General features: G+C 48.1%; 2 protein-coding genes across 2 annotated transcripts in view; both read left to right on the top strand.

Annotated features, from left to right (window-relative positions):
• Positions 1-19,407, top strand: part of EEF1AKMT2 (EEF1A lysine methyltransferase 2) — a 77,762-nt gene extending 58,355 nt beyond the window's left edge. Inside the window, exon 7 of the transcript XR_008378822.1 lies at positions 19,270-19,407. The gene's annotated coding sequence lies outside the window, so the exon portion shown is untranslated. The remainder of the gene's footprint in view (positions 1-19,269) is intronic.
• Positions 19,394-25,429, top strand: part of FAM53B (family with sequence similarity 53 member B) — a 76,291-nt gene continuing 70,255 nt past the window's right edge. The window contains exon 1 of the mRNA XM_053584159.1: positions 19,394-19,532. Coding sequence (XP_053440134.1) covers positions 19,455-19,532 — 78 coding nt within the window. The 5' untranslated portion in view covers positions 19,394-19,454. The remainder of the gene's footprint in view (positions 19,533-25,429) is intronic.

Below are 25,429 nucleotides of genomic sequence, written 5' to 3'. Positions count from 1 at the left end.
CCGCCGAACAACAATGATGGCTGCAACCAAAAAATAGCTGGGCATTGTAGCGGGTGCCTGTAGTCCCAGCTACTTGGGAGGCAGAGGCAGGAGACTCACTTGAGCCCAGGATTTGGAGGTTGCAGTGAGCTGTGATGTCACAGCACTCTACCCAGAGCAACAGCTCGAGGCTCTGTCTCAAAAAAAAAAAGAAAAAAAGGAAAAGAAATTTAATAGCAGTCACTTCTTTCATTTACCTTTTTCACTCAGCCCTGTTTTTTTCCTCTTGCAGTGAATATTCTGCAACTTTATTTATTTATTTATTTTTTTAGACAGAGTCTCATTTGGTCACCCTTGGTAGAATGCCATGGCGTCCTACCTCACAGCAACCTCAAACTCTTGGGCACAAATGATTCTCTTGCCTCAGCCTCCTCCTAAATAGCTGGGACTACAGGCGCCTGCCACAACACCTGGCTATTTTTTATTTTTTGCAGTTTTTTTTTGGCTGGGGCCAGGTTTGAACCTGCCACCTCCGGTATATGGGGCCAAGCGCCCTACTCCTTTGAGCCACAGGCACTGCTTACGCCTGGCTATTTTTTAGAGATGGAGTCTTGTTCATCCTCAGGCTGAACTCCTGAGCTCAGGCAATCTACCTGCCTTGGCCTCCCAGAGCGCTGGGATTACAGGCATGAGCCACCATGTCCAGTCCTTTTAAAATTATCTTTAATTTAATTTAATTAATTAATTTATTTTTGGAGACAGAGTCTCACTGTGTCACCCTCGGTAGTGTCATAGCTCACAGCAACCTCAGACTCTAAGGCTTAAATGATTCAGTTGCCTCAGCCTCCCAAGTAGCTGGGACTATAGGTGCCCACCACAACACCCGGCTATTTTTTGTTGTTGTTGTTGCAGTTGTCATTGTTGTTTAGTGCATGTGGTTCAGGGCCTAAAATTATTTTTTAATTAAAAAAAATTCTTTTGAGACAAAGTCTTACTCTGTCACCCAGGCTAGGCTGCTGTGGCATCAGCCTACCTCACAGCAATCTCAGACTCCTAGGTTCAAGTTATCCTCCTGCTTCAGCCTCCCAAGTAGCTAGGGCTACAGGTGCCCACTGTAACATCCAGCTCATTTTTCTATTTTTAGTGGAGATGGGACTCGCTTTGTTCAGGCTGGTTTCAAACTCCTTAGCTCAAGTGATGCTCCTGCTTCGGTCTCTCAGAGTACTTGGGTTATAGACATGAGCCATTGTGCCCAACCTGCAACTTTTATCTTTCCTTCTGAATCTTACATATCTGACTGCACGGTCAAACTTTAGGCTTCTTGGTATCATTCTGGATTGTTTGCTGAATTTGAGAAATTTGGGCTATAACTCCCATTGCCTGAGAGCCCTTCCTGCCTCCCCTGATTTGCAGCAGAAACATGGCTTCCTAACCTGCTTTCTTCTGCTCCTCTGGTCCGGCCGTTTTGTGGTTTGGGAGTTGGTCCAACCCCTGATTGTCCTGGGTCAAGGGTCTAGAAAAGAGGCCCAGAGGCCTTCATCATGCCAGTTTTCTCCCTGAGTGCATTCTAGGCACTGCAAGGCCTTGGTGATCTTAATCCAGATCTGGGATTAGATGACCAGACTTCCAGGGCCTGCAGGGTTTAGGGAAAGAGCTGGGGTGGGCTATAGGCTTCCCCTACTTATCAACCTCATGTCTTTTGCAAGAAACTCAACCTTTATGGACCCCAATTTTCTCATCCATAGATTTGTCCTCTCATTTATTTGGATTCTCAGTACTGAATTCATTAAAAGTGTTTTTTTTTTTTCTTAGAGCCTCAAGCTGTCGCCCTGGGTAGAGTAACGCGGCATCACAGCTCACAGCAACCTCCAACTCCTGTGCTTAAGCGATTCTCCTGCCTCAGCCTCCCAAGTAGCTGGGACTACAGGCGCCTGCCACAATGCCCGGCTATTTTTGGTTCCAACCATCATTTATTTATTTATTTATTTATTTTTTAATTTATTCATTTTTATTGTTAAATCATAGCTGTGTACATTAGTGCAATCGAGGGGTACAATGTGCGGGTTTCATATACAATCGGAAATACTCTCATCAAACTGTTCAACCATCATTTAAAACAGTGTGTTTTAAACTTTAAGGAGTATTGGACTCACCTGGAGGGTTAACTGATCACTTGTTGCTGGGCCCAGCTCCTAGAGGTGCAGATTTAGTGGTCTGGGCTATGGACTGAAACTTTGAATTTCTAATGATTTTCCAGATGGTTCTGCTGTGCTGCTGGTCCTGGGACCATACTTTGAAAACCAGTGTTGCACCGTGGAAGCAGATGCTAGAGGCCCCAGTAGTGGTGTGGGTTGGCCTATGAGGCTCTTGGCTGCCTGGCTTGTGGGCTTGATCTTCCCTTTTATTTTCCCACTGTGTAGTGACGTATTAGTACAAAACTTTGCTTCTTATTTTTCTGGGAAACTTGACTGTAGATACCTAGAGATACTTTGTTTTCCAATTAGCCATTTTCATGGAAGCTGTACATCTTCAGGCACTAATTGTGATTGTTGAGTGTATTTCCTACCTTTTAGTAATTCTTTCACTTACATATACTCCCACTGTCTGTTCCTGTCCCATCCACCTAGTCAACCTTTCACCTTCCCCATCTGAGCCCTGGATGCCAAAGGGGCGGCTTTGATCATTTCGAGTTTTGAGTTTTGGTCTCCATCTAAGTGATGTCCTTGTTCTTACCACAGATGGGCTGCAGGGTACACTGGGTTGTGTGCTCCTGCTAACTGCCACTGGGCCCCAGCTGGGCTCCCATTGTCTCAGGGACCCTGAAATCTGTGTCCCCATGCAGTGGTGGGAACTGGGTACCAAACGATGCCCAGAATGAACTGCTTCACTCTTTCTTTCTCTTACCTAACAACAGATGAGCCCAGCCTAGGCTTCTAGAAGTGAGAGAATTTGTGATTACTGGGGAAACTGAGGCCCAGAGCCATGTGCCTAGATCCATAGGAGTTAGCCAGTAGTCATATCTAAGTTGCTAGATGTGTGAGTGTGATGGTGGTGGTGAACTGCCTGCAAAGATTAGTTTCATCTCACTTTTGGTTTTTACTTATCTAGAGTGAATGTGAAATCACTGCTGGTCTTGTGCCTTTAGCTTAAGGCAGCGGGCAGTCACTGTCTTTGCCTAGCTTTGTAGTTTTCTTCACAGTTTTGCCTTGTGAAGGGCTGTCCCCTCTTCCTCTACTACTCCTCAGAAACCCAGGGACACTAATTAGTCGTGGTTTTGAATGAGTGTTTCTGTGCTGTTCTTCTCATTGCCTGGTGCTCTGCTTCCCTCAGCTTCCAGCCCCTGGCAGCTGGAGCACATTGGCCCTTGTGCTTTCATAGCCATGAAAACACGTGGGGAGCGCGTGCATAGCACATGCCTTGATCACATATTTGTGACTTGGGAGTCCGAGACGATCGTGACATTCTCATGGGGGGCTGTGTGTGGCCACTCCCCTTCCACAAGGGAGAACACAATTATTGTATTGTCTCTTGGCATTCTAGGTTAGCTACTTGGGTCAGCCCAGAGAGAGAAATAACTGTTTTGTAGCACTGTACCCTTATGCTGCCATTTTATGAAAGGGAGAAGTTTGGACACTCTATGTCAGGATCCCCTAGGTCACCTGACTTTGCCCAACTTAGTTGAACCACCAACCTGTGCTTCTTGTAGCCCAGCGTGTTTGCCTGGTATTGGGCAGGGCAGGTCTGGTGGAGCAGACTTGGGAGAGCTGGAGAGGAGCAGAGCGATGTAGACGGTGGGGAGGAGGAGTGGTGGCTTGTGGCTGCCCAGTGTGGCAAAAGCCCTATCCTTCAGGGCCTTGCAAAGGCTGCTCGCATTGGTATATCTGTTTGGGTGTCATGGGGCTTCTTCTATCAGAAGCTTGGAAAGGACCCTCCACTCGCAGTCCCCCATAGCCTCCACCTCCAACTTGCTGGAGTATGACATGTTTGTCACCCAGTGACTTCCTCTTAGAATGTCTTCATCCCATCACTGGTTGTTGAACTCCTGTCCATCTATTAAGGCCCAACACTCATGCCACTTCCTCCAGGAAGCCTCCCCAGATGTTTACCTCTCTATTTGGCGTTACACCTCACTTCTCTGTCCTTGTGGCTTTCGTTACACTATGTATTGTGACGTATTATGCCTCCCTGCCCCAGTCCCCAGCACTGCCAGGCCAGTGAGTATTGGACTCAGATACCAGGAGGAAATAATGACAAGAGAAACACAGCACAGGTTGTGCATTAAGATTTGCCTGTTCACCTAAAGTCACTTAGAAAGTACATTCTGTTTCCGTGTAAAAGTCGTTCCAAGTTTCATATATATATTTGACTCCTCTCAGCTGAAGCTTCCCCTTGACCCTTCTTGCTCACTGTGAAGGGTTTCAGGACCTTGGGCCTCCCTGGGCCACCTGGGCTCTTGCAGCAGCCTTAGACTTGTAGGCTCCACCTGGCCTGGCCTGGTGGGGCCCACCCCACTTCAGGCCCTGACTGCAACAAGACTGCATAGAAGATAAAGCTGTCAGGGCAGGACCACGGTGCTCCACTTTCCCACGATTGGGTGTGAGAAGGCTGCTGACCAGCCTCTTGCACCCCAGGCTCTGATGAGTGTTTGCAGGTCTGAGGAGGTGTGGCCACAGATTCTGCCCTCACTAGGCTTTTCTGCTGTGGCACCCAGACAACTTCGAGCCCATCCCCTCTGTGGATTGCGGTGGAGGGGCGGTGCAATTCTCGAATTAGTGTTAACTAATTTTGTGGGATAGCTGTGGGAAACCTGGGCAAGCAAGAGAGAATGTTTTTTGTTCAACAGATATTTCCTGGGCAGCTCTTTGTGCCAGGTACTGGGAGATCAGGTCGGGTCCATGCGCTCTAGGTGCTCACAGTCTGTGGCAGCTGCAGTTCACCAGTCCATTTCATGCTCCTGTGTTTCAGGCTCTGCCTTGTGTGCAGCAGCAGAGGACAGGACTCAGTGTGGGGTGTGGGAGGCCTTCCTGGAGATGGCAACACCTGAGTCTAAAGTATGAGGCTAGACCTAGTCTGCAGGTTGAGGAGGCTAAGAGGACAGAAGGGAGCCGGCAGCAAGCTCTACCCAGAGGGACCAGCATGAGCACAGGTCTGGAGGCCTGACACAGCTTGGGGTATTTGGAGCACTACAAGTAATTTGTGTGTTTAATTTTTTAAGATTAGGCAATGTGTGCGTTGTGGTACAGATGCAACAGGGGAAAGCAGTTCTTCCCTCTCCCATTCCCTAGCTATGTATCTTTTTCCTTGTCTGGAGGAAATCCTGCTGCCACCCTTCCGTTTATCCTTCTAGAGGTATTCTGTGTGTGTGCAAGAATATACAGGACAGCCTCTGACAGCTGACCACCCAAGGCACTGTAACAAATTGGTCAGCATATGGAGGCAGTCAACACAAGGAGCTAGGCCTGTGCTGATATGTACACATGGTGACTGTCCAGTCTATGAAAATAGGTCATCTTGAGCTGGTCAGTGTAAGGAGGTGGTCAATTATGGAGGTTCTGATGTACCAGGCTGTGTATGTATATATATGTAATTTTTATATTTATATTATATATATATATATGTGTGTGTGTATATTCCCCCCCACCCCCCCACCCCCGACAAAGTCTCAAGCTATCACTCTGGGTAGAGTGCTGTGGCATCACAACTCACAGCAACCTCAAATTCCTGGGCTTAAGCAATTCTCTTGTCTCAACCTCCCAAGTAACTGGGACTACAGGCGCCCGCCACAACACCTGGCTATTTATTTTTTTGTTGCAGTTGTAGTCATTTGAGCTGGTCCCACTAAAACCCCGCAGGTTTAGTTTGAACCCGCTAGCCTTGGTGTACATGGCCGGTGCCCTATCACTGAGCCACGGGCGCCGCCATATATTTTTGATTTTAAAACAAATTATATTTGTATAAGTCAATACCTACATGTTCAACATTCAAAACACACTAAAAGGTACTCCTTGAGGTATCGCCTCCTTTCAAGCTTTTGTTTCCAGCCACCTATTTCGTCTCCCTGAAGACAACCGATGTTAAGTTTCTTTTGTATCCTTCCAGAGACTTCTATTTTATTAGAACAATGATTTATTTAGATTCACCCAAATGTGAGGGCCCCTTACCCCTGTTCTGATCTTCACTTTTCCTCTGAGCACTTTGTTGGAAGGCAGCTTTCTGTCCGGCCTCGTGGGCTCTCACAGCCTTTGGAAAGCTGCAGTTGGGCCTTTGCGCACATGTCTCGGCATTTATTCATCTGCCTCCTGCTGGACAGTCAGGCTCTTCTGTTGGCTGTGCTGAGTGGTGTGTGTTACTTGAGCGGGACTGTCTGTAGGGCAGACAGATTTGCATTTGAGGCTTGTGTGGTTCATAGAGTGGCCGAGGATGACAGCAGAATGGCATGAGGACATGGGCAAATTATATTTTAGGCTCTTTACTCTTGAGGTTGACTTGTTCCTTTCTGTGGAAGGCAGGTGAGGTTCCATTGAGTTTTTGGGACAGCTGTTTTATTTCCTCAATGCATCCTATCAGTTACCCCTCTCTGAAAGCAGACAAGCAGTCTGGCCCAGTGTGATCAGTATTGCTCCAAGAGACACCTTTGCAGACTCTGACCTGCAAGCCATGCCCTGTCTGCTGGGGCCTTGTGGATGCTGATGCTACTTTGGAGCACTCACTAGGCTTGTGCCTCATGAACATCACAGTTCTTGTTAATGTTTTGCCTCTGTTAATAATAGAAGTGAGCAAGAGTCTGCCAGGCAGAGAGCCTGCCAGGAGGTAGGAGGGAGAGACGCCAGGATGACTTTGCACCCCCCCCCCCCATGGAGGATGTGGTGCAGATTTCTGAACTTTAGGCCACTTGTTTTTTCATAGTATTTGTTTTTTAAAATGTCTCTGCCTCTGCATTTACATTTTCATTTCACTCATGCATCAATCATTAATAATTTTTACTTCCTTGGGAAGAGGGACTATGGCTTTCTATTTATATGTTTGTGTCTCCAACCTCTGCCATCATCCCTGCAGGCACAAAGTAGTCCCTCAGTAAGTGTTTGTTGAATGCGTGAATACAGCTGCCCAGCACATGAGGGCTGACAATATGCTGTTAACTGTTCATAGTGTGCGGCTGAAACTTGGCTTTGGCGCTCAAATGCCAACCTGACCAGTACCTGTTAAATTTCACCCAGGCCAATCCTGTCTGACAGGCTTTTTTTCTTTTTTAACTTGATTTTTGTTACTTTTGAGTCTGAGAACATCATCCTCTACGCCAGCTCCCAGTCCTGGCTCCTGACTGAGTGGCCAGTCCCAGTGCTATCCTGTGCATTTTCTAACACCTGCGGTGGATGCCAGGGGAGGATGCTTTCCACAGCCAGGTGAAAACCAGTCCACTCCTTGGTGGGAGGTGTGTGGAGGCATGCTCAGAGGCCTGGCTTTGGAGTTTTGCTGCTGAATTAGTGAACATGCTTCCTGAGAGCAGCAAAACCTGGTGAGGGGGACAGTGGCAGCTGGTGTGCTTGGCAGTTTATCAGTGACTTTTGGGGTGTGTTGCAGGCAAACAATAGAATGAATCTCTGTTTTTTTCTGGGGCATAAGCCATTTCTGAAGAGGGAGATGATCTACTCATCTTTGGAAATTGGGTTAACCCCTTTGGGGTCTGCTGAGTCTTGCATAGAGCTATAAAGGTAATCTGTTTAGGTGTCTGGAAGGCTTGCCAAGGTGCCTTTCTTTCAAGCCAGGTGACTCTTGTTGTTTATGTCATTTCCTCTTTCACACCCTCTCCCCTGTGTCTTTGTCTAAGTATAGGAGGCCCAGGTTTCATATCCAGAGTGCTCAGAAGGAAGTAGAGAAGTATTTGCAAATGAAGTGCCTTCTCTTCTGCTGTCCCCATGCCCTACCAAAACATCAAAACGGAGCTCAAGATCAAGGTTGGGGAGCAACTGTTTCCCCAAACTTTTTATATTAATTTCACTGCCAATTCCATGTAGGACTTAGCTTTGAATTAGGATTTAGTGAAGCCCTTCTTAGTAGGAGCTTCTTTCTTAGTCTAAAGAGGCAAAAGTCTGAAGCTGTTTTGGTCTGCCTACAGACAGATGGCCATTTACACAGAGAGGCTCCCCCATTGTGGTGCTCCAGCTAATGGTGGGAGTGGTCTCAGTAGAGTTTATCTTGTCCTTCAGCACTGTCCTGCACAGTAGGTACCAGGTAGATAGTTTTGATGGTTTGACCTGAGACGCGCCATGAACTTTAGGTGTACTTGTCATATGACAGACCTGTGGGGCAGCTTGGATTCTATCTGGTTTTGTTTGAGTAGATAATGATGTTCTTGAATGTGTGGTTGGTAGAGCTTGCATTATGATGTGGGGGTAGAGGGGAGAAGGCAGAAAGTTTAATGTATGATTGGTTATCCTATGTGATTAATTTCTATACCAGACCCTGTAAAATGTGTTGGTAGATATGACTCAGTCAGATCAGGAGGGAGAAGTACTGAAGTGTGAGCTGAGGTCAGGATGTGACCTCTGAGTGGGTGGCATGTGGGCAGCCTGGTAGCTTTCGCATCTCCACTGTTCTTATAGGCCTCCTTGGTCCCCTCTTGCATCACCTCTCATGTTCCAGTGTGATACATTTGATACCGTCTTGGACTATTGTGATGGGGCCACCAGCCCTCAGGCCTCAGAGATAAAGAGCTTGCTGTCTTCCCAGCTGTGTTCTAAGTGCCAGCTGTTAAGATACTACCTTCTTTCCTGCAGCGGCTCTGGAGATTGTGTGAGAGCAGCTCTGGTGTGCAGCAGCCGGCAGGAGTGCTTCTCCCTGCCTGCTAAGGGACTGGAGCACTGGTAGGGAGTCATGCGTGTGGCCTGGGCTGGGGGTGGGTTGTCCTGCAGGAGGAAGGTGATGTTGTTCTCTTAGAGTCCATAAACATTTTGTAAAGGAAAATGAGGTTCTTGTTGTGGGAGGTGGGAGATGAAAGTGGCAAAACTGGGGCAGTGGCTAACTTCTGGGCCTCCAAGAAACTCCACTAATTCAGAATTTTTTTTTTTATAACTCTAATATTTTTTTAAGTATTTTATACATAGATCATAAATATATTTATGCCATTTTCAATGTGTTGATTCTTTGTACAAATTGGAGTGCTTACATCATACTAATCAACATAGCTTTCAGCTCATTTACCCAATTATAGCATTAGGACATTTGTGTTCTACACATGATAGATCCAACTTGTATTTGCAATGTGCTCCATAGGTGTGGTCCCCCTGCTGTCTCCTACTATCCCTGCCACCCCATTGCAAGACACCAGAATGCCCCCCATGGGCTTAAGGGTTAAGCTTGGAAAATACACTAGCTTGTACACCCCCATCCTTACCTTCCCCCTCTCCCCCCAGCCTGCCAACTGCAAGAATGTCAGTGGGGCCTCCCAACTCTGCTCTATGGGAGGTCTGGCTCAGGCACTTGATAGCGTCAGAGAAGGATCTGGCCTTTGCTGTTGTCCAGCTTCCTAGGACTTTGAGCCTCAGATCAGGTTTGAGCAGGACCGGGAAGGCCAGCCTACAAAAAGCCCACCATGGCAGTTGCTCTGGGACAGGCATCATCAATTCTTTCTCATAGTTCACACAGCACCTTCAAATCCACCTTCAAATCCATGCTCTTTAAGGATTCCCATTTGCATGTGACAGGTGAGTAAACAGAAGCTCAGAAAGGTATAAAGACTTGGCTAAGGGCCAGGTATTGTGGCTCATGCCTGTAGTCCTAGCACTCCCTAGCTGAGGTGGGTAGATTGCTTGAACTCAGGAGTTCAAGACCAGCCTGAGCAAGAGTGATCTCTAAAAATAACCAGGTGTTGTGGCAGGCTCCTGTAGTTCCAACTATTTGGGAGCCCAAGAGTTTGAGGTTGCTGTGAACCATGATGCCATGGCACTGTACCCGAGGGTGACAAAGTGAGACTCTGCCTTAAAAAACAAAGCAAAACAAACAAACAAAAAACACCTGCCTAAATACACACAGCTGATATGTGGCTACATTTAGACTCTCACCACTTAGAACGGTGCTCGTCTAGCCCAGCATCCCATTTGACAGGTGAAGGAACTGCAGCCCAGAAAAGGTAGATGACTTGGCAGACTGGACGGAGCTGGTTAGTGGCATTGCCTTAGGCCAGACGCCACATCCCTTAAGTCCTGCTCTATTAACACTGGCCATATGGCCTCTGGTTTGGGCTGCTTTATTTCTGTTTTTGTTTTTAATCTTTTTTAACCCTTCTTGGTTTTTAATCATTGTTTGGATAAATTCAACATATGTATAACTAAGTCTGACTGAAGAACAGGTCACGGTTGTCTTAGGCTAAGTGGCTTACCATTACAGTAGATTATCTTTGGGGCCCCTTGCTGTCCCCTTGTTGTCCTCTGGCTCTGCCTGTTTCCCATTACCCTGCTTTGGAGGAGAAGGCAGTATCCAGCTCTGCCTGCCCAGTAAGTATTAATTTCCTTGCCTTCTTGCCTCCTGTCCTTCCTTTCTTTTCTTTTAAATGTATTCAGCAAGTTCTAGTTTGTAGCAAGCTCTTTTTTCATGGCGTTGGATGGGTAAAAATGACATGAACGGTAGCGAGCATTATGGGAGTGCTTGTAGGAAACTCATCTGTCAGTTATTTTTCATTGATAAACGAGCTCTTGACAAGTCATGCATGCAGTTGGCTTCAGTTTCAAGAAACAACATGGGCTGTCTCGTTCCCATGTTCAGATTTGGTTTGGCTTTGGATCTCAGCACTTTTATGTCCCTGAATAATGTCATTCCTCCCCCTCCTCTTGAAAAGTTATTTGCTTAAAAAGGCAGAAAATCCCTACAACACTGAGAATGACTGAAGAGTCCTGGAGAGCAGAGTTCCAATTTGGTTCAGCAGCTCATTTTACTGTTTTGTTTTTTCTATCTTTGATTAAGAGAGATCCAAGGGCAGCCTGGACCTCTTTGTTCAGCCAGGGCCACAGGTTGAGTCTCTTTCTAGCTATGTAATTAATTGTCAGTCCTTCCCAAATGTGGGTCTTCAGTGACCTTTGATGACTTGAAGGACTAGGTCTGGGGATATATATTAATCCTAACTACTGAAGGAAATACCTCCAAACAGCCTACCTTGCTCTGGAGCAGGAGATAAGGGATGGGGTTAGTATGCTCTCTGAGGACAGCAGGTGCTTTATGCTTGCAGTGAGAAAGTATTGCTTGCCCCACAGACTGTCCTGCAGCCCATTCCCAAGAGTAAGGTGCTCATGGGGACGCTCGAGATACACCTCATGCTGTAGCTGTGAAAACAAGATTTTTTAAAAAGCAAATTTATAAGGATTTAATAGGGGCCTACTCTCTGCTAGGAATTGTGCCCACTTAAGGATTTCATTACTTCTAGAGACATTTTATGGTGACTCCACCCTACGGGGCATTACCTCCTTAATCCTCTTCTACCTGAAGTGGGCAGAACACGGATAACTCCTTGCATATTATGAAGGAAGAAAGTGAGCTCAGCAAAGTTCTGTTGCTTGTGTAGCGTTTTCTGGTACTGAGCTGGGAAGTGTGGCTTCTGGGCTTAGTACTCTACCCTGGCTTTGATAGTAGCTTAGCAGATGGACATCAAGTCAGGGTCCTGCTGTGGGCAGACCCTCTGTGTTGAAGCTAGAGAATGATGAGGCAGGTAAACACCTATGCTGCACATGTGGAAGGGAGGTAGAGGTGAACTTCTAGAGAAGGGCAGGGTGGGCCATGGCAGAGGTGGAGGCAGAGGGCCTGGATTGAGATGGCAAGTGGACCTAGATTTCAGCCAGAGTCACAAGAAGCCAGTGCAACTCTTTCTGGGTCTGGGAGACACTTCACCTTCTCCGTGGCACCCACCTTGGCTGCACATCCAGATAACATAAGATAGAAGGAGATGGCTTTATGTTCCACTAACACCCTCTCCAAGGTACTACCTCGTCTGCCCACACCCTTGCCTGCAATGGAGCCCCTATTGCTGTATTTCAACACTTAAGTTTCAGGAGGTCAGTGGCCTGGGATGCCTCTGGCTGAGCTGTGTTATAGAGCAGGTATATCGCAAACTCCATCTCTGTGCTTCCAAGTTTGATCATTTAACCAAGAAGTCAAGTACTTATAGGATAATTATGCTGAAACTTAGAAATCCTGGAGTACAAGGATCTGGACAAAGATAAAGACTTTAAAGTCCAGCAGATATGGGTTGAGTCTTTTCTTTGTTCACAACCAGGTGAACAGGCTGGGCCCGGTCTACCCTCTGTAAAATGGAATAATGATAGTGCTCTCTTGTAGGGATACTCTGTGGGCATAGTACGCACAGGGCCTGGCACTGTTGGTATGATTATTATTTTATTCATGTTGTGTTAAAAGGCAGACTCTGTCACTCATAATATTTCTGCAAATATAGACCAAGAAGAACAAGGAAAATGTTGTTTTTTTTTTTTTTTAAGTATATTTTTCTCAGGGCAACGCCTGTGGCTCAGAGGAGGACACCAGTCCCATATGCCGGAGGTGGCGGGTTTAAACCCAGCCCCAGCCAAAAACTGCAAAAAAAAAAGTGTATTTTTCTCGATGCCACCTCTGTTGTAGAGTTTCCTTAAATCAGCAATCCTTGCTATTGAGCATGTCCTAAATGTTCAAATATTGACCACAGAGGTTTTATTTGCCTCTCTTCTGCTTGTGTTGGTGGTTGTGATGGTAGATCTGTCTTTCGTGGGTTATCTTTCAGTAGGACCCAAAGACCTGGGAGCCTGGGCTGAAGGGAGAAAGTTGAAATGTTCACTGCGTATGGGAAACACATGCTCAGGTCCTGTCCTCTGGCTGGAACACCAGACTCTTTCCAATATCAGCTTGGTCTAAGAAAGTATAGGCTCTTGATAAAATTCCTAGGCAGCTTTTAACTTTTATCCTTTAAACTCAGATGACTTAGTTATAAAAACATCAAGCAAAAGCATCGGCAGGCAGATTAAATTCCCTCTGTTGGCGGATATGAAGCCTGACTGCCAACCTCAGGGCCCAGGTCCCCTCTAAACCCTTCTTGCGCCTTTGGTTTGTCACAGAATCTTGGCAGAAGACAGCATGACCCGCTAAGAAATGTACTTCCTCAAATGCTCATAAATTTGCGTTTAGATCCTGTCTACAGTTTGCTTTTGTCACACCAACAACTGAAGTTACGAAAGTTTAAAAGTGCACAAGGCCTTCGCAAAGACCTTGTGGAATTGCTGTTTTCCTCCCATTTCCTTTGCTTAATGGGAGGGGGAAATGGAAGCTCTGAGAGCAATGACTTCCACAAGCCATCAGGAAAACCACTGTCAGGGGCCAAGTTCATGTTTAGATTTTGATCTGAGTCCTGTTTTTAAGGCAGTAAAACTGTAAAACTAACTAAAACTAATGTCTGCAAGTAGTAAGGACAGGCTAAATAAAGACACTAAAAGAAGGAAAAATTTGTCTTGATGATTTCCAGGGTTGTTAGTTTCTTTATAAGGCATAGCACTTCAAAATGCATTACAGAGACATTGGGTAAACTCTTCTACTTGATATTTACATAGACTTGTAGGGTTTGCATCTTTTTTTGCATCTATCAGTTCATTTAGTATGCAATCCTCTTTTGGGTTGGATGAACTAGGTGGGACTCCTATTTGCCAGAAGCTGAGAGTCTCAGAGCACGGTGATATCAGACAGCTGTGTTCAAGGGTTGCAAACAAATGAAGGCACATTGAAGATTGCAGAATAAAAGTAAGAAAATTTCATGTTAGGAAGGCATCCACCCCCAACCCCTGTGGTGTCAGGGAGGGTAGTTTGGGGAGGCAGGCCTGGATTGAATTCTGGCCCTGGCCTTGCTAATTGTATGATACTGGGCAAATGACTTAATTTCTTTTCTTGGATCCTCAATCTTATCTGGAAAATGGGAATACTAACAGCAATGCCTGTTCATAGAAATATGAGATGATTAAATGAGATGAGCCCAGCCCGTGTTTGATACTCCAGGAGGTGAGGTGGGAGGTGGAGGTAAGGGTGGAGGGCTGTGGCTGGAAGTGTGTTTATGTGGGAGTACAGGGCGGTGAAGCTGGGCTCTGGGGCAGGTGACCACGGTAGCACCCGCCCACTTGTGTACCCTCCTGCTTTAGGTACATTGCTGGGGAGCTTGAGGTGGTTCTTGGCAATTGCACTTTTGGGGTAGGCTGGGGCCCTCTGTTACGATGCCTGCACCCAGGGAATGTAAGGGTGATCAAGGAAGTGGGGTCAGAGATTAGTGGGAAGTCTGACTTTGCCCTTTGCTTTTGCAGTGGAATTCCTGGTGAAGATGAATCACTGAGTGGCGGCTCCTGGGTCTGGAGCCAGATAGCACTGTGTCCCCATGATTAGGCTGGGGTGCCAGCTGAGGGAAAGCCCTTTTGGCAGACACTGGGCAGCCGCAGGTGTGTGTGGAGGCAGGGCTGCGGGAGGCTCTCTGTCTGCCATGCACACTGCCTAGGGAGTCACAGCAGAGAAGTGGAAGGGAATGTAGGGACAGGGAAGTGACAATACAAGATTTAAATACAGGTCAAGGAAGCTGTAGAAGAGATGCCAGGATGATGGTGACAGAAGTAAAGTGCGACCACAATTGCTACTTGCGTAGAGGGGAGGAGTGGGCACCAGTAACAGCTGCCCCTCCACGTGCTATTCTCTGTACTGAGCTCTCTTACAGGCATTTTCTTACTGAAATCTTCCAGCAGCCCCAGGACAAAGGTATTACCATCCTCATTTTAAAGATGAGGAAACTTTAAGTCTAGTTCCTTGTTTAAGGGGAAACCTGGGGCTGCGAAATCCCACAGCACACTCCCTCCCCCAACACACACCCCCCTCCTTAGTACAATCAGTACAATCATTTTTTTAGTTTTTAGTTCCATGAGTTTTGACAAATGCATAAATCAAGTGGGGTTTATTTATAAATTTTAAGATCATTTTACATTCATGCAGTTCTAGGAAATAACTCAGGGAAATCTTGCGTACCCCTCACTTGGTGTCTTCCGACAGGAACATCTTGCCAGACTAATGCAGTAGCACAAGCAGGAAGTGGTCACTGGGAAGTCAGGATGCAGAATACTGCTATCTCCACATGTGTCCCTCCTGTCACCTGTAATAACTACACTTCCCTCCACCCCCGCTCCTGCACCTCCATCCCAAACCCTTGGGAATCACCAATGTGTTCTCATTCTCTTAATTTTGTCATCTTAAGGATCTTATATAAATGGACTTATACCATAATTAACCTTTGGGCATTGGTTTTTTTCATTCAGCATAATTGTGTGTGTACATGGTTCATTCCTTTTTATGGCTGAATAGTTTTCCTTGGTGTGGCTGTACCACAGTTTGTTTAACCATTCATCTGGTGAGAGGCATCTGGGTTATTTCCTGGTATTGGCTGTTGTGAGTTAAGCTGATGTGAAACGTTTGTGTGAGGGTTTTGGGTGAACATAAGTCTTAATTTCTCTGGGATAAATGCTAAGGAGTGCTGTTGCTGGGTGGGCTATGGAAGGGTGCCTTTGGGTTGGAGAGGCAGGCACTGGTGGGAGATGCAGGCCTGGGAGGTGGGCCACGAGGATTCAAAGCCTAGCTCTGAAAGCAGACTCTGGGCGAGTTGTTTCATACAGCTATAAAACGGGATTAATTGAATCCAGGTGGTAGCTAATGTGTATAAAACACTTGGTACACAGTAGGTGTTTAATAGATGGAAACTGATCTTAATATAGGTTACCAGGAAGCCCACTGCCAGGGTGTCTGGGCTATGTGCAGATTGTGTGAGGTTTTTTTTTGTTTGTTTGTTTGTTTTCTTTTGGTCTATTGTTTCAGGTATCATGAAAATTATGCATGGACCTTGTTTTTGCTCATCATCTTTTGTTAGTGTTTATGTATTTAATGTGTGGCCCAAGACAACTCTTCCTCCAGTGTAAGAAGAAAAAGGGTTGGACACCTCTGCCAAGGTCTATGTCCCACAGGTAGCCTCTAGGAGGGCTTTGTCAGGCTTCTACCTTGCCCCTGTGGGATTGCCCAGTTGTTGTCTGAGACCACACCCCAGCTTCTGAGAAGACCCTGTTCTGTTCTCAGGGCACCAGCATTTCCCAAAGAAGTTGGCCAGGCCCATGCCATGGATCAGAGGAATCCCGGGGATTCCGGATTGTATTGGGCTCTGCAGTCTGATTTGCCTCACAAAGTTTGAGAACATGCCCAGGCCATTTCAGTTGTTACTGTGATTTAGTACAATTCCAGAAATGTGTATTGAATTGTTATGGTATATAAGGCACTGGGCTAGGTGTTACAAAAGGTTCAGAAGCAATTGTTGTCTTCCAGCAGATCAGAGCAGCCAGCTCCAGCCACTGGCCTCCTCAGGGAGCCCCTCATGGCTGCACATAAGGTCTGTGTTCAGTGTGGCAGGCAGAGCCCTGGATCTGGGTTGAGTGCATCTCACCAGCTCCTGCCCTGCTGCCCCTCCACGCGCTGCATGGCAGCCACTAGTGAGGTCACTGTTCCTCGTATGCCAAGTCCAGCCAAGCGCTGTGCACTTGTCCTTCTACCTGAGTGCCCTTCTCTTTCCTGTTGAAATCTTGCCTACTTTTTAAAAAATTAACAAGTACCATGTGCATGGGATGGAATATTCAAACAGCACGCAGGGCTGTACAGTTTGTGCTTTCTCCTCTCCAGAACCATAGTTGCCTCCTCAAGGCAACCATTGTATGGAACCGTACTGGACTCCCTTTATAGAGTGTCTTGGAGATTGTTTTATATCTGTACCATTAGAACTGCCTCATTAAAGTTTTTTGAAGGCCATCCACCATAATAGATAATGGGGCCATTATTTATTTAACCAGTCCCCTGTTACAGGTGTCTAGGCTGTTCCCATTCTTGGTCTCTTACAGACCCAGCAGACAGTGCTACTTGCTTTTGGCCACTGTGTAAATAAGCCTCCTTCAGAACCAACTCCGACGTCCCTCCCCCTTTCTGCCTTTGGTGTGTGTAGTGCCTGGTTCCCAGCACTCTTCTCTGGGACCCCTAGGGTGGAGATTGTGCCATGCCTCTTTTCTCCTTTTAGTGCTTGCCATGCTTGTTGACCACCAGTCACCCAAGAGCTTCCAGGTGCTTCTGCTGCCGCTGGGCCCTTGTAAGGGGTGTGGTGGGAATGGAGCTGGGGAGTCACTGCCCCAGACCAGCTTCCTGCTTTGTTGCGGAGCTGCGTCTGGATGGGCTGACATGTTTCCATGGCAGTAGACTTCCACAGTGTCATTCGTATGGCCTCCTATTTCACCAGAGGGATGGGCCATAATCTAGCCAGCCCCCTTGATGAATTTAGCTTGCTTCCTTTTAAACACAGGAGAGAGAGATGGCTGCTTGGGTGTGCATTGCTCAGAAAAGGATCTGCACTCACAGGATCCTGTGAACCTAATGGCGGTAGCTGATGTTTGTTGGTCTGTTACTCAAATGAGCTTGGCACTGAGCAAAAAGCTTGGGCTTTGTTTTCATAAGATACAATGACTTCATGAGGCAAGCACTGTTGTCCCCTGTTTATAGAAAGGGAAACGGAGGCTGTGAGAGTAACTTGGCAGAGGCCACTCAAATGATGTATTTCCAAAGCTGAGATTGCAACCAGGTATGCTTGATTTAGGACCAGAGCCTATAACCACTCAGCCTACCTGGCTTCTTAGGAAAGAAGTGGAGTAGGGAGGGGACAGGTTGCCCTCCTTCAGCCCTCTGGCCTTGTGCCAGTGGCTGGTTGCCCCAAAGCTGAATTGAGGCTCACACCCAGAGAGGGGATGGCCGCCATCAGGCCTCTGCCGCCAAGGCGGCACAAAGGGCCCCATTGAAGGGTGAGTCCAGGAGCACCCCTCCTGGCCCACTCCTGAGCCAACATCCAGGGGGCCAACGGGCATTTCTGGCTCAGCTGTCTGGCCAGAACTTGGAGGAGTGGTCTGAAATTCTTTCCTTGAACAGATCCCTCTTGGTCAGAATGTGTAGCTCCTAGACTGATGTGGTATTGAAGCTCTGCGTCAGGTCTCAGAGCGCAACCTGGGACTCTTCATACTCCCCTGGGTCTCCCTTCCTGAATAGTCAGGCCTTGAAAATGTATTGATTTCCCTCCTCCCCTTCCCTGGTTTTGCACTTTGGATGAACCTTGTTTTCGAAGAACAGTAGAAGGTAATTTTCCTGTGCTTGCCAGCTGGCCCGTAATTGAACAATTTCAATAACACCCACTGTAAAGTATAATCGAAGTAAACAGGAAAATATGATTTACAATCTGGACAGCAAGTAAATACCAGGGTGCAATTAATTTTTACACAGAGCAGCAGATTCTGAAACATTTTCCTGTGCTGAGCAGTTTGTTTTTAATTACAGATTAGCAGCTTCTTTTCTGTTTATTACTATTATCATTTTTTACTTTTTGTTGGTGATGTTCAGATTCCTTGTATCCATTTGTCTTTCTTTGAAGGTTTAGCCACAGGAGGGTAGGGTGTGGAATAGGACCAGAGACATTAATTTGTAAGGAGTGATTTTAAAAACCTGAACTCTTTCTTCATTTGCTTAGGGAAATGATGGTGGACTAGGGATGGGTGTGGACAGGCTGTGCAGGACAGGGTGTGGAGGGGGTCCTCTCTCTGCTGGAAGCTTGCTCATTCTGGGGAAGAGGACATAGCTACAAAGGCTCCTGATGTTGAAAATACCTCATGTGTGGTGTTGAAATGAGGTACCCCCAACGACGGGAAATGTGTGCCTTTAAACAGACCTTCCTGATTTTCCAGCAGCTTCTGTTCACAACTGAGGGAGAAGGGGTGCCCCTGTGCTGACTGTGATTCCCCAGTGCCAGGGTACCTGAGGGCTGACCCCTTTGGTCCTGGATGCAGGGAAGGAGCCCTTGTTCTGGCCCTCAGTGTACTTTAGCTTGTCCTAGTGTTTGTAGAAGCTGCTTGTCAAGCCAGCTCAGTGGTAAGCTGTCACATGACTAAAGCACACTGCAGGGACGCCAGATTGTTGGCCACGCAAACACGGGTGGACTTAAGTTTGTTGCCCTACCCATCAGGGCATTGGCTTTTAGGGATGGCCCAAGGCTGGCGTGGAGGTTCTGAGAAGATGATTCTGGACCCCAGTGACCCTCCTAGAAATGCATCTCCTTAAACAGGGAGGTTGTTCCATTCCCATGGGGTTTTCGGTGCCAGGGGAGAGGCTGTTCTCCCAGAGCCCTGGTCTTCCTTAGTTTTGAATCTCTTTGCCTTTCTTTTGTCTTTCTAGGGAGTCAACCACACTGGTCCATTTCCCAGAAGGTCCCCACCCCAGAGCGAGTGGCTGATGGGAAGCTGTTTCTACTGACATTGGTCACCTAGGAGGTGTCCAGGCTTCGCCCCTGTCCAAGTCTACCAAACTGAAGATGGCTCGTGCCCGCTCTGGGACAGAGCCCAGCGCCTGAGGTCCTTACCATGGTGATGGTCCTGAGTAAAAGCCTCAGCAACGAGGGAGCTGACTCCATAGTATGCAGAACTTTCAAGCCTGAACTGGTAAGTACCTAGCAGATGTTGTTCCTTTGACCTTTCGTGAGGCCTGATGCCCAGGGTGTGGACTGAGCATTTTAGACCTAGTAAACTAAGTCCAGTGTGCCCAAGGGCAGAGGAGCCCAGAGCTTGGCTAAGTACTTGCAAAAAGAAAGTAGCTTGGCCCAGATTAGAGGTCATCTGGTAAGTGGGGAGGGGAAGGCTGTCGTTCTAAATGATACCAAGCATGGTTCTGCCATCCTGCCAAGCTGAGGCCAACATTCTTTTTGTCTCCACCCAGTAAGGGGAGGTGGTTTCCAGAGGGAAGGGGTACTCTGTGTGGGGGCCAAGATAAGGCCATACCTTCGATGGGTGGTGCTGCGTGAGAGCTGCTGCCTCAGGAATGTCAAGAGTGAGAGATGATGGAGAAAGAAGGCACAGTCTGGCAGGCAAGGTGGCAGCCCGTGGGGACAGCTGCTGTCTGCCAGAGTTGTCCTCTGAGTAAGTGGCGGTGGGATAGGGGAGAGGCAGACCATGAGCAAACAACTTCCGACAGTTGGATCCCATCAGTAGCCCCAACCTTCCTTCCAAGCCCAATTCCTCAGAAGTTGGGGATGGGAGCTCACCCCTCCAGCAGGAATAAGAAGTGACAAGGGGCATAAACACTCTAGTGTTGGAGTTTTACAGATCGATCCATTCCCAGAGCTCTCTGTAGCTTCTGTGGTCTGGAAATAGCTGACCGCCCAAGGTCATGTCACCCAGGGCCACTCCTGGCACCCTTCACAGCCCCTGATGAGAACCCACCCTTAATGGGCTTCCTTCCCCAATCTCATGCCAGTGAAAACCACACCTGGAGCAGAGAGGTGTTGGTCTCTGGCTCTGACAGGGGCTTGGGAAAGCCACTGAGGCCTTCAGAGAGACCTTTTATGCGCTGGATGCTGGGCTGGAGAAATTCAGGAAATAATATGAGCCAGAGATGAGCCTTGCACATCTTGGGTCTTGAGAAGCTCCCGATCTGTAGTGGGATGGTCTAGCCAGATGTGAATACAGTGACACTTCAGGATCCCATTAACAGTCACTACGGCCCATGTAAAGCCCAGGGAACGTGTAGAGTAGGACAGGTGTAGCTAAGCACCTCTGGGAAACATCATGGCTAGATTTGGCCTTGAAGGATTTGTTGAGTCCAACCTCCTCATTTTATAAAGATGACAGCTGTGACCGGAGCAGGGCAGTGACTTCCTCACTAGCTCTGCCTCCTCCCCTCCTGCCAGCCCTACTTCCTAGGCATGTGTTCAGGCCTCTCCTTCTGGCTGGTGTTTGGACTCTAGTCTCAGTGGACTTCCTTGCCTGAAGTGTCTCTGGCCCTCATTAGGCATGGCAACAGTGCCACTCTGCTTGTGGGGTACAGCCTATGAGGCCTGCATGGGGCCTGAGTGCCTGTCCTGACCCAGCCCCAAGGTTAGGGACCCAGCTCAGCTTCTCCTTGTGTCTCCAGCACTGCCAGAGAGAGCAGAGTGCAGACACCTAAGGTGTGTGTGTTTGATGGCAGCCTTAGTCGTTGTAGCATTTCTTTCTAAGGTGCATTTGATACATGTCTGTTAATTGGATTGCTTCTCACCACCCCACTGCTACCACCCTGGTTCCTCCTGCTGTCTTCCTTTACATGGTTTCTGTGGTAGCTGGTCCTTTGCTTCTGGCTCTTCTAACCTGTTCTCTACCCAGCAGCCAGAGGGGACCCCATTCAGATCTGTCACTCCTTTGCTCAGAACCTTCCACTGGCCTCACATCTAATGCTGAGCATATGCCAAGCCCTTGCTAGGACATGGTCTCACCCATGTGACCACTCTGACTGCGTCTCTACCACCCTCCCTACATGCTCTGCTGAGGCCACACTGGCTTCTTGCTCAAATGTGCCAAGAATGAGCCTGCCCCAGGGCGTTTGCACTTCTTCCATGGCTTAGGGCTCTCCCCATAGCAAGACTGTCTCCCTCCATCCCTTCTTTCTCTGGCCACTCAGCCTGAAATTTAATTCTACCACCATCTTTCCCCTTTTGTCTTCTGTCCCTGTCTTTTTCCCTCTTAGGCAATCATCACTTTAACATTTTACCTGTGGATCTTGTTTGTTGAATGACTAGAATGAGAGTTTCAAGAAGGGAGGAAATGTTGTCTCTTTTGCTTGCTGAATACCCAGTGCCTTACACCAGGGCCCAGTGGGTGGCAGGTGCGTGGAGAGTACTTGTGGTGTGAGTGAGTGGACAGGTCCCTGTTGCCTGGTTGCTTCTCACCCACCATTGTTTTAATCCTTTTCTGGGTACTGCTCAAGTTTAAGGTTGCAACTAGAGTAGCTCTGATCAGAAAGGAGCAACCTCAAGGGTGAGGGGCCATCTAGAGGTCCTGAGGGAGAAGCCTTTCCTGAATCTAGTTGTGCTTTTGGCCTCAGTGGCCACTTCTGGGCTCTATCCCTTCTCAGGGTAGGACTGACTGGTGTTTGATGCGGAGCTGATTGCAGGGAACATGGTCCTGAGGTCAGCTAAGTCACTCTTCTAAGAGATAGGGCCTGACCCCTGTCAAGAGGACCATAGCCTCCCAGCCCTACCCAGGGAAGGAAAACTCATCTTCTCAGAAAAAGAAAGCAAGGCAGGGAGATGCTGCCACATGCGGCGGCGTTGCTGCTCGCAGATTAGGGTCTGCGCTGTCTTCCCGAGCGCGCCCTCCCTTGCTTGCAGTCTCCTCCTTTTTGCTGCTGCTTGTTATTGACTGACCCGGAAACCACCTAGCACAGTTCTTTGAGCCCATCTGCCTTCTTCCTCCTTTTTTCTTCCCTTGGCTCCAGATGGGAGGTCAGTTAGGGGAAGTGGCTTCTTGGAGAGGGGCTTTCTCATCAGTCAGTCACTTAGCTGATGCATCCCACAGACATTGACTGAGTGTCAACTGCTGGCCTGGCCCTGCCCTGTGCTGCCTGCAACGTGCCCGAGCAGGAAGGCCTAGAGACCCCAGCTGTGCTGAGTACCTTGGGAAGCCACTTACAGAAATCTGGTTACCTGGAGCCTCATGCCACTTTGCTGAGGAGCAGGGCTATGTCCATTTCTGCCTTGTCATACAGATAGGAAATTGTGGCTCGGAGAACTTGAGGGAGGGGGCGCCAGGGCAGACTTCGGTCTAGGCCCTTGTCTCTGCCCAGTGCCTTCCCACACAGGCCCCAACTCCGGAGGTCTCAGGGAGAGGCACACGCTGTAAATAAGCGAAGAAAGAGCCAAAATAACCTGTTTAGTGTAAGACGTCGTGAAACAGAATGTAAGATAAGCTGATGTTAACATTTGCTTTAAACAGCCTGCAAAGGCTCAGAGGAAGCTGATGGGGCTTTGCTTTAGCTTCCTAAACTGGTAACATCATCCTCGTGTAAATGCCATCAAGATAACAACAGGAAAGATGGAAAATAAGTTTTCTAATCAGACTAAGATGATAACAAGTGGAAGTTTGAGACGAAAAAAGAAAACATGAGCGGGGAGGCTGGGAAATGCATCATCACAGGCTGCTTTGGAATGACAGGAGCAGGTCCCAGAGGTGCACTTCAGTCACAGAGGAGAGAGTCTAAAACCTTAGGGGAAAGGTGCCAGAGTCTCTGGAAGCCCAGGTGTCATGGCACACCAGAGGGGCAGCCCACAGCACTTCCTCTGCGGCCTGCTGAGGAACAAGAAGACTTGGCCTCCCTCATTAACCTCTTGGGGTCTATGTCATGATTCTCAGTGTTTTTGTTTTTGTTTTTTTTTTTTGCAGTTTTTTGGCCGGGGCTGGGTTTGAACCCGTCACCTCCGGCATATGGGGTCGGCGCCCTACTCCTTTGAGCCACAGGTGCTGCCCCGATTCTCTGTTCTTTTTAAACGAACTAAATGCTGGTGACAATGTGATTTTTCTCTTCTCCTGAGAAAGGTGTAAGGAAAAAAGGATACGCCAGGCGTGGTGGCTCATGGCTGTAATCTCAGCACTCTGGGAGGCCAAGGCTGGTGGATTGCCTCAGCTCAGGAGTTCCAGGACCAGCCTGAGGAAGATGAGACCCCCATCTCTAAAAATAGCTGGGTGTTGTGGTAGGCACCTGTAGTCCCAACTACTCGGGAGGCTGAGGCAAGAGAATCGCTTGTGCCCAAGAGTTTGAGGTTGCTGTGAGCTGTGATGCTACAGCATTCTACTGAGGGCAACATAGTGAGACTCTGCTCAAAAAAAAAAAAAAGAAAGAAAGAAAGAAAAGGAAAACAGAACTGACAAATAGCATTTTGCATTTGTCAGCACGGGGGCCCACTTTCTTGGGGAGAGACAGACCGAGAGTGAAGGCCGTGCCCATGGCCATGGCTGACGAGCTCCCCTTTACTCCACTCTGCCCCGTTGCTTTCCTCTGCCGAGTGGGTTCTTCCTTCCAATGTTCTAACATTAGCTGTTCCTCTGGACGGCAGCCCAGACATTTGACCTTGGAGCACTGTGCTCCCTCAGCTCCTTCCCGCATGCCCATGCTCAGGCCAAGGGCCTACTCTCTTGTTTCCAGAGTGACCACCTCCCTTGACCAGGCCTGTCCTTCTTTCCCCAGCCAGCCACCCAGCCCTCTCTAAAGTCTAGAGACCAAAGGGCACTGAGAACGGCCTACTCCTGGGCAGAGTGTGCTGCCTGGCTCCAGGCCACATGACTTTTCCCACAGCAACCATCACTAGCTTTTTGGAGGGACTGGTCTGGTAGATCTGTTAGGATGCCAGGACTAAGTTACTTGTCTGGTTTGAAGAGTTAGTGGCCACCTCAGGTCTTATACCCAGCTGCCTGGGCCCTGGGGGTCTGCATACTGCTGGTTACACTGAGTTAGCACTTTGAGTCCCTGGCAGGACACAGGCTGGCCTGAAGTTAGAACTCAGAGGTACACAGCGAGTCCTTGACTAGGCCTGGTTTCCTCTCCCCAACCAGTCTTCTCGCTCTCTCTAAAGTCTTCAGACCAAAGGGCACTGATGCCTTTCACCCTGGGCAAGCAGAGATAGTAAGGGACCCGCCCATGCTTTGGCTAACCTCAAAGGCTCAGGAGTCAGGGCTGCTGTATCTCTGTCAGCATCTTTGAGAGTCTCCGCCCAAGGGCACTGTTCCCTTCCCAGCTTCTCTTTCTCATCCTGGGCCTGGATCTGCCTTCTGCTTTCTACTGCCACAGTCTCACTGAGTTCCATTTTGGAGGTGTGGGTGCTCTGCTTGTTCCCCTCCAGTGTGTGAGTGTGAGCTTCTTCTTGTTGCATTGTGGTTCCCTGGAACACTGTGTTGAGGGAAGGAAAAACCAACCTAATTGCTTTAGCTGATAATCTGCAGACAAAGCTGTGAAGAACCATGGTTGGTTATGGCCTGGCATTTTCTTCATGGGCTAGTTCCTCATTTGGAGCCTTAATTGTGTCTTTATTTAAGTCAGGGCTTCTTTCTTTAGTCAGACAGATGGCTCTGAAGCCTCAATTTGATTTCCAGCTTTTGCCTTTCCTACGAGGATCTGATTCCAAAAGCCTTCTCATGATCTAAGGAGTCTCACAGTGATGAGGCCTTGCCCTGGGGTGGGCTTGGGAACAGAGACTCCACAGTGGGAGAAATACAAAGGGGAAATGTGCTCTTGTCTTGTTTCACTGCAGAGCTCAGCTGGGGCTCGGGTGCTCACTTCTGTGCAGACACTGAGTGTCTTGTGAAACCTCAGAGGGCCCAGAGTTTCCCTCAGGGCCTGGTGGGCCTCAGTACATAGCAACTTGCATGTTCTTCCCACTGTGGGTGAGAAAGTTCAGATGTTCAGAAAGGCCGATATAAGAATGCTATGTACCAGTGGGAATTTTATCACATGCTGGGTAGACTGAGAATAAAAAGGATCTGGCCAGCTTGGAGCCAAGCGAGACTCTGTTGGTTTGCCCATCTGGAGTCAGACC

Source organism: Nycticebus coucang, chromosome 3 (genome assembly GCF_027406575.1).
Source record: "Nycticebus coucang isolate mNycCou1 chromosome 3, mNycCou1.pri, whole genome shotgun sequence".
In the NCBI taxonomy this organism is placed as follows: Eukaryota; Metazoa; Chordata; class Mammalia; order Primates; family Lorisidae; genus Nycticebus; species Nycticebus coucang.
The sequence above is the reverse complement of the archived record's forward strand: the minus strand, read 5'-3'. Positions and strand labels throughout refer to the sequence as shown.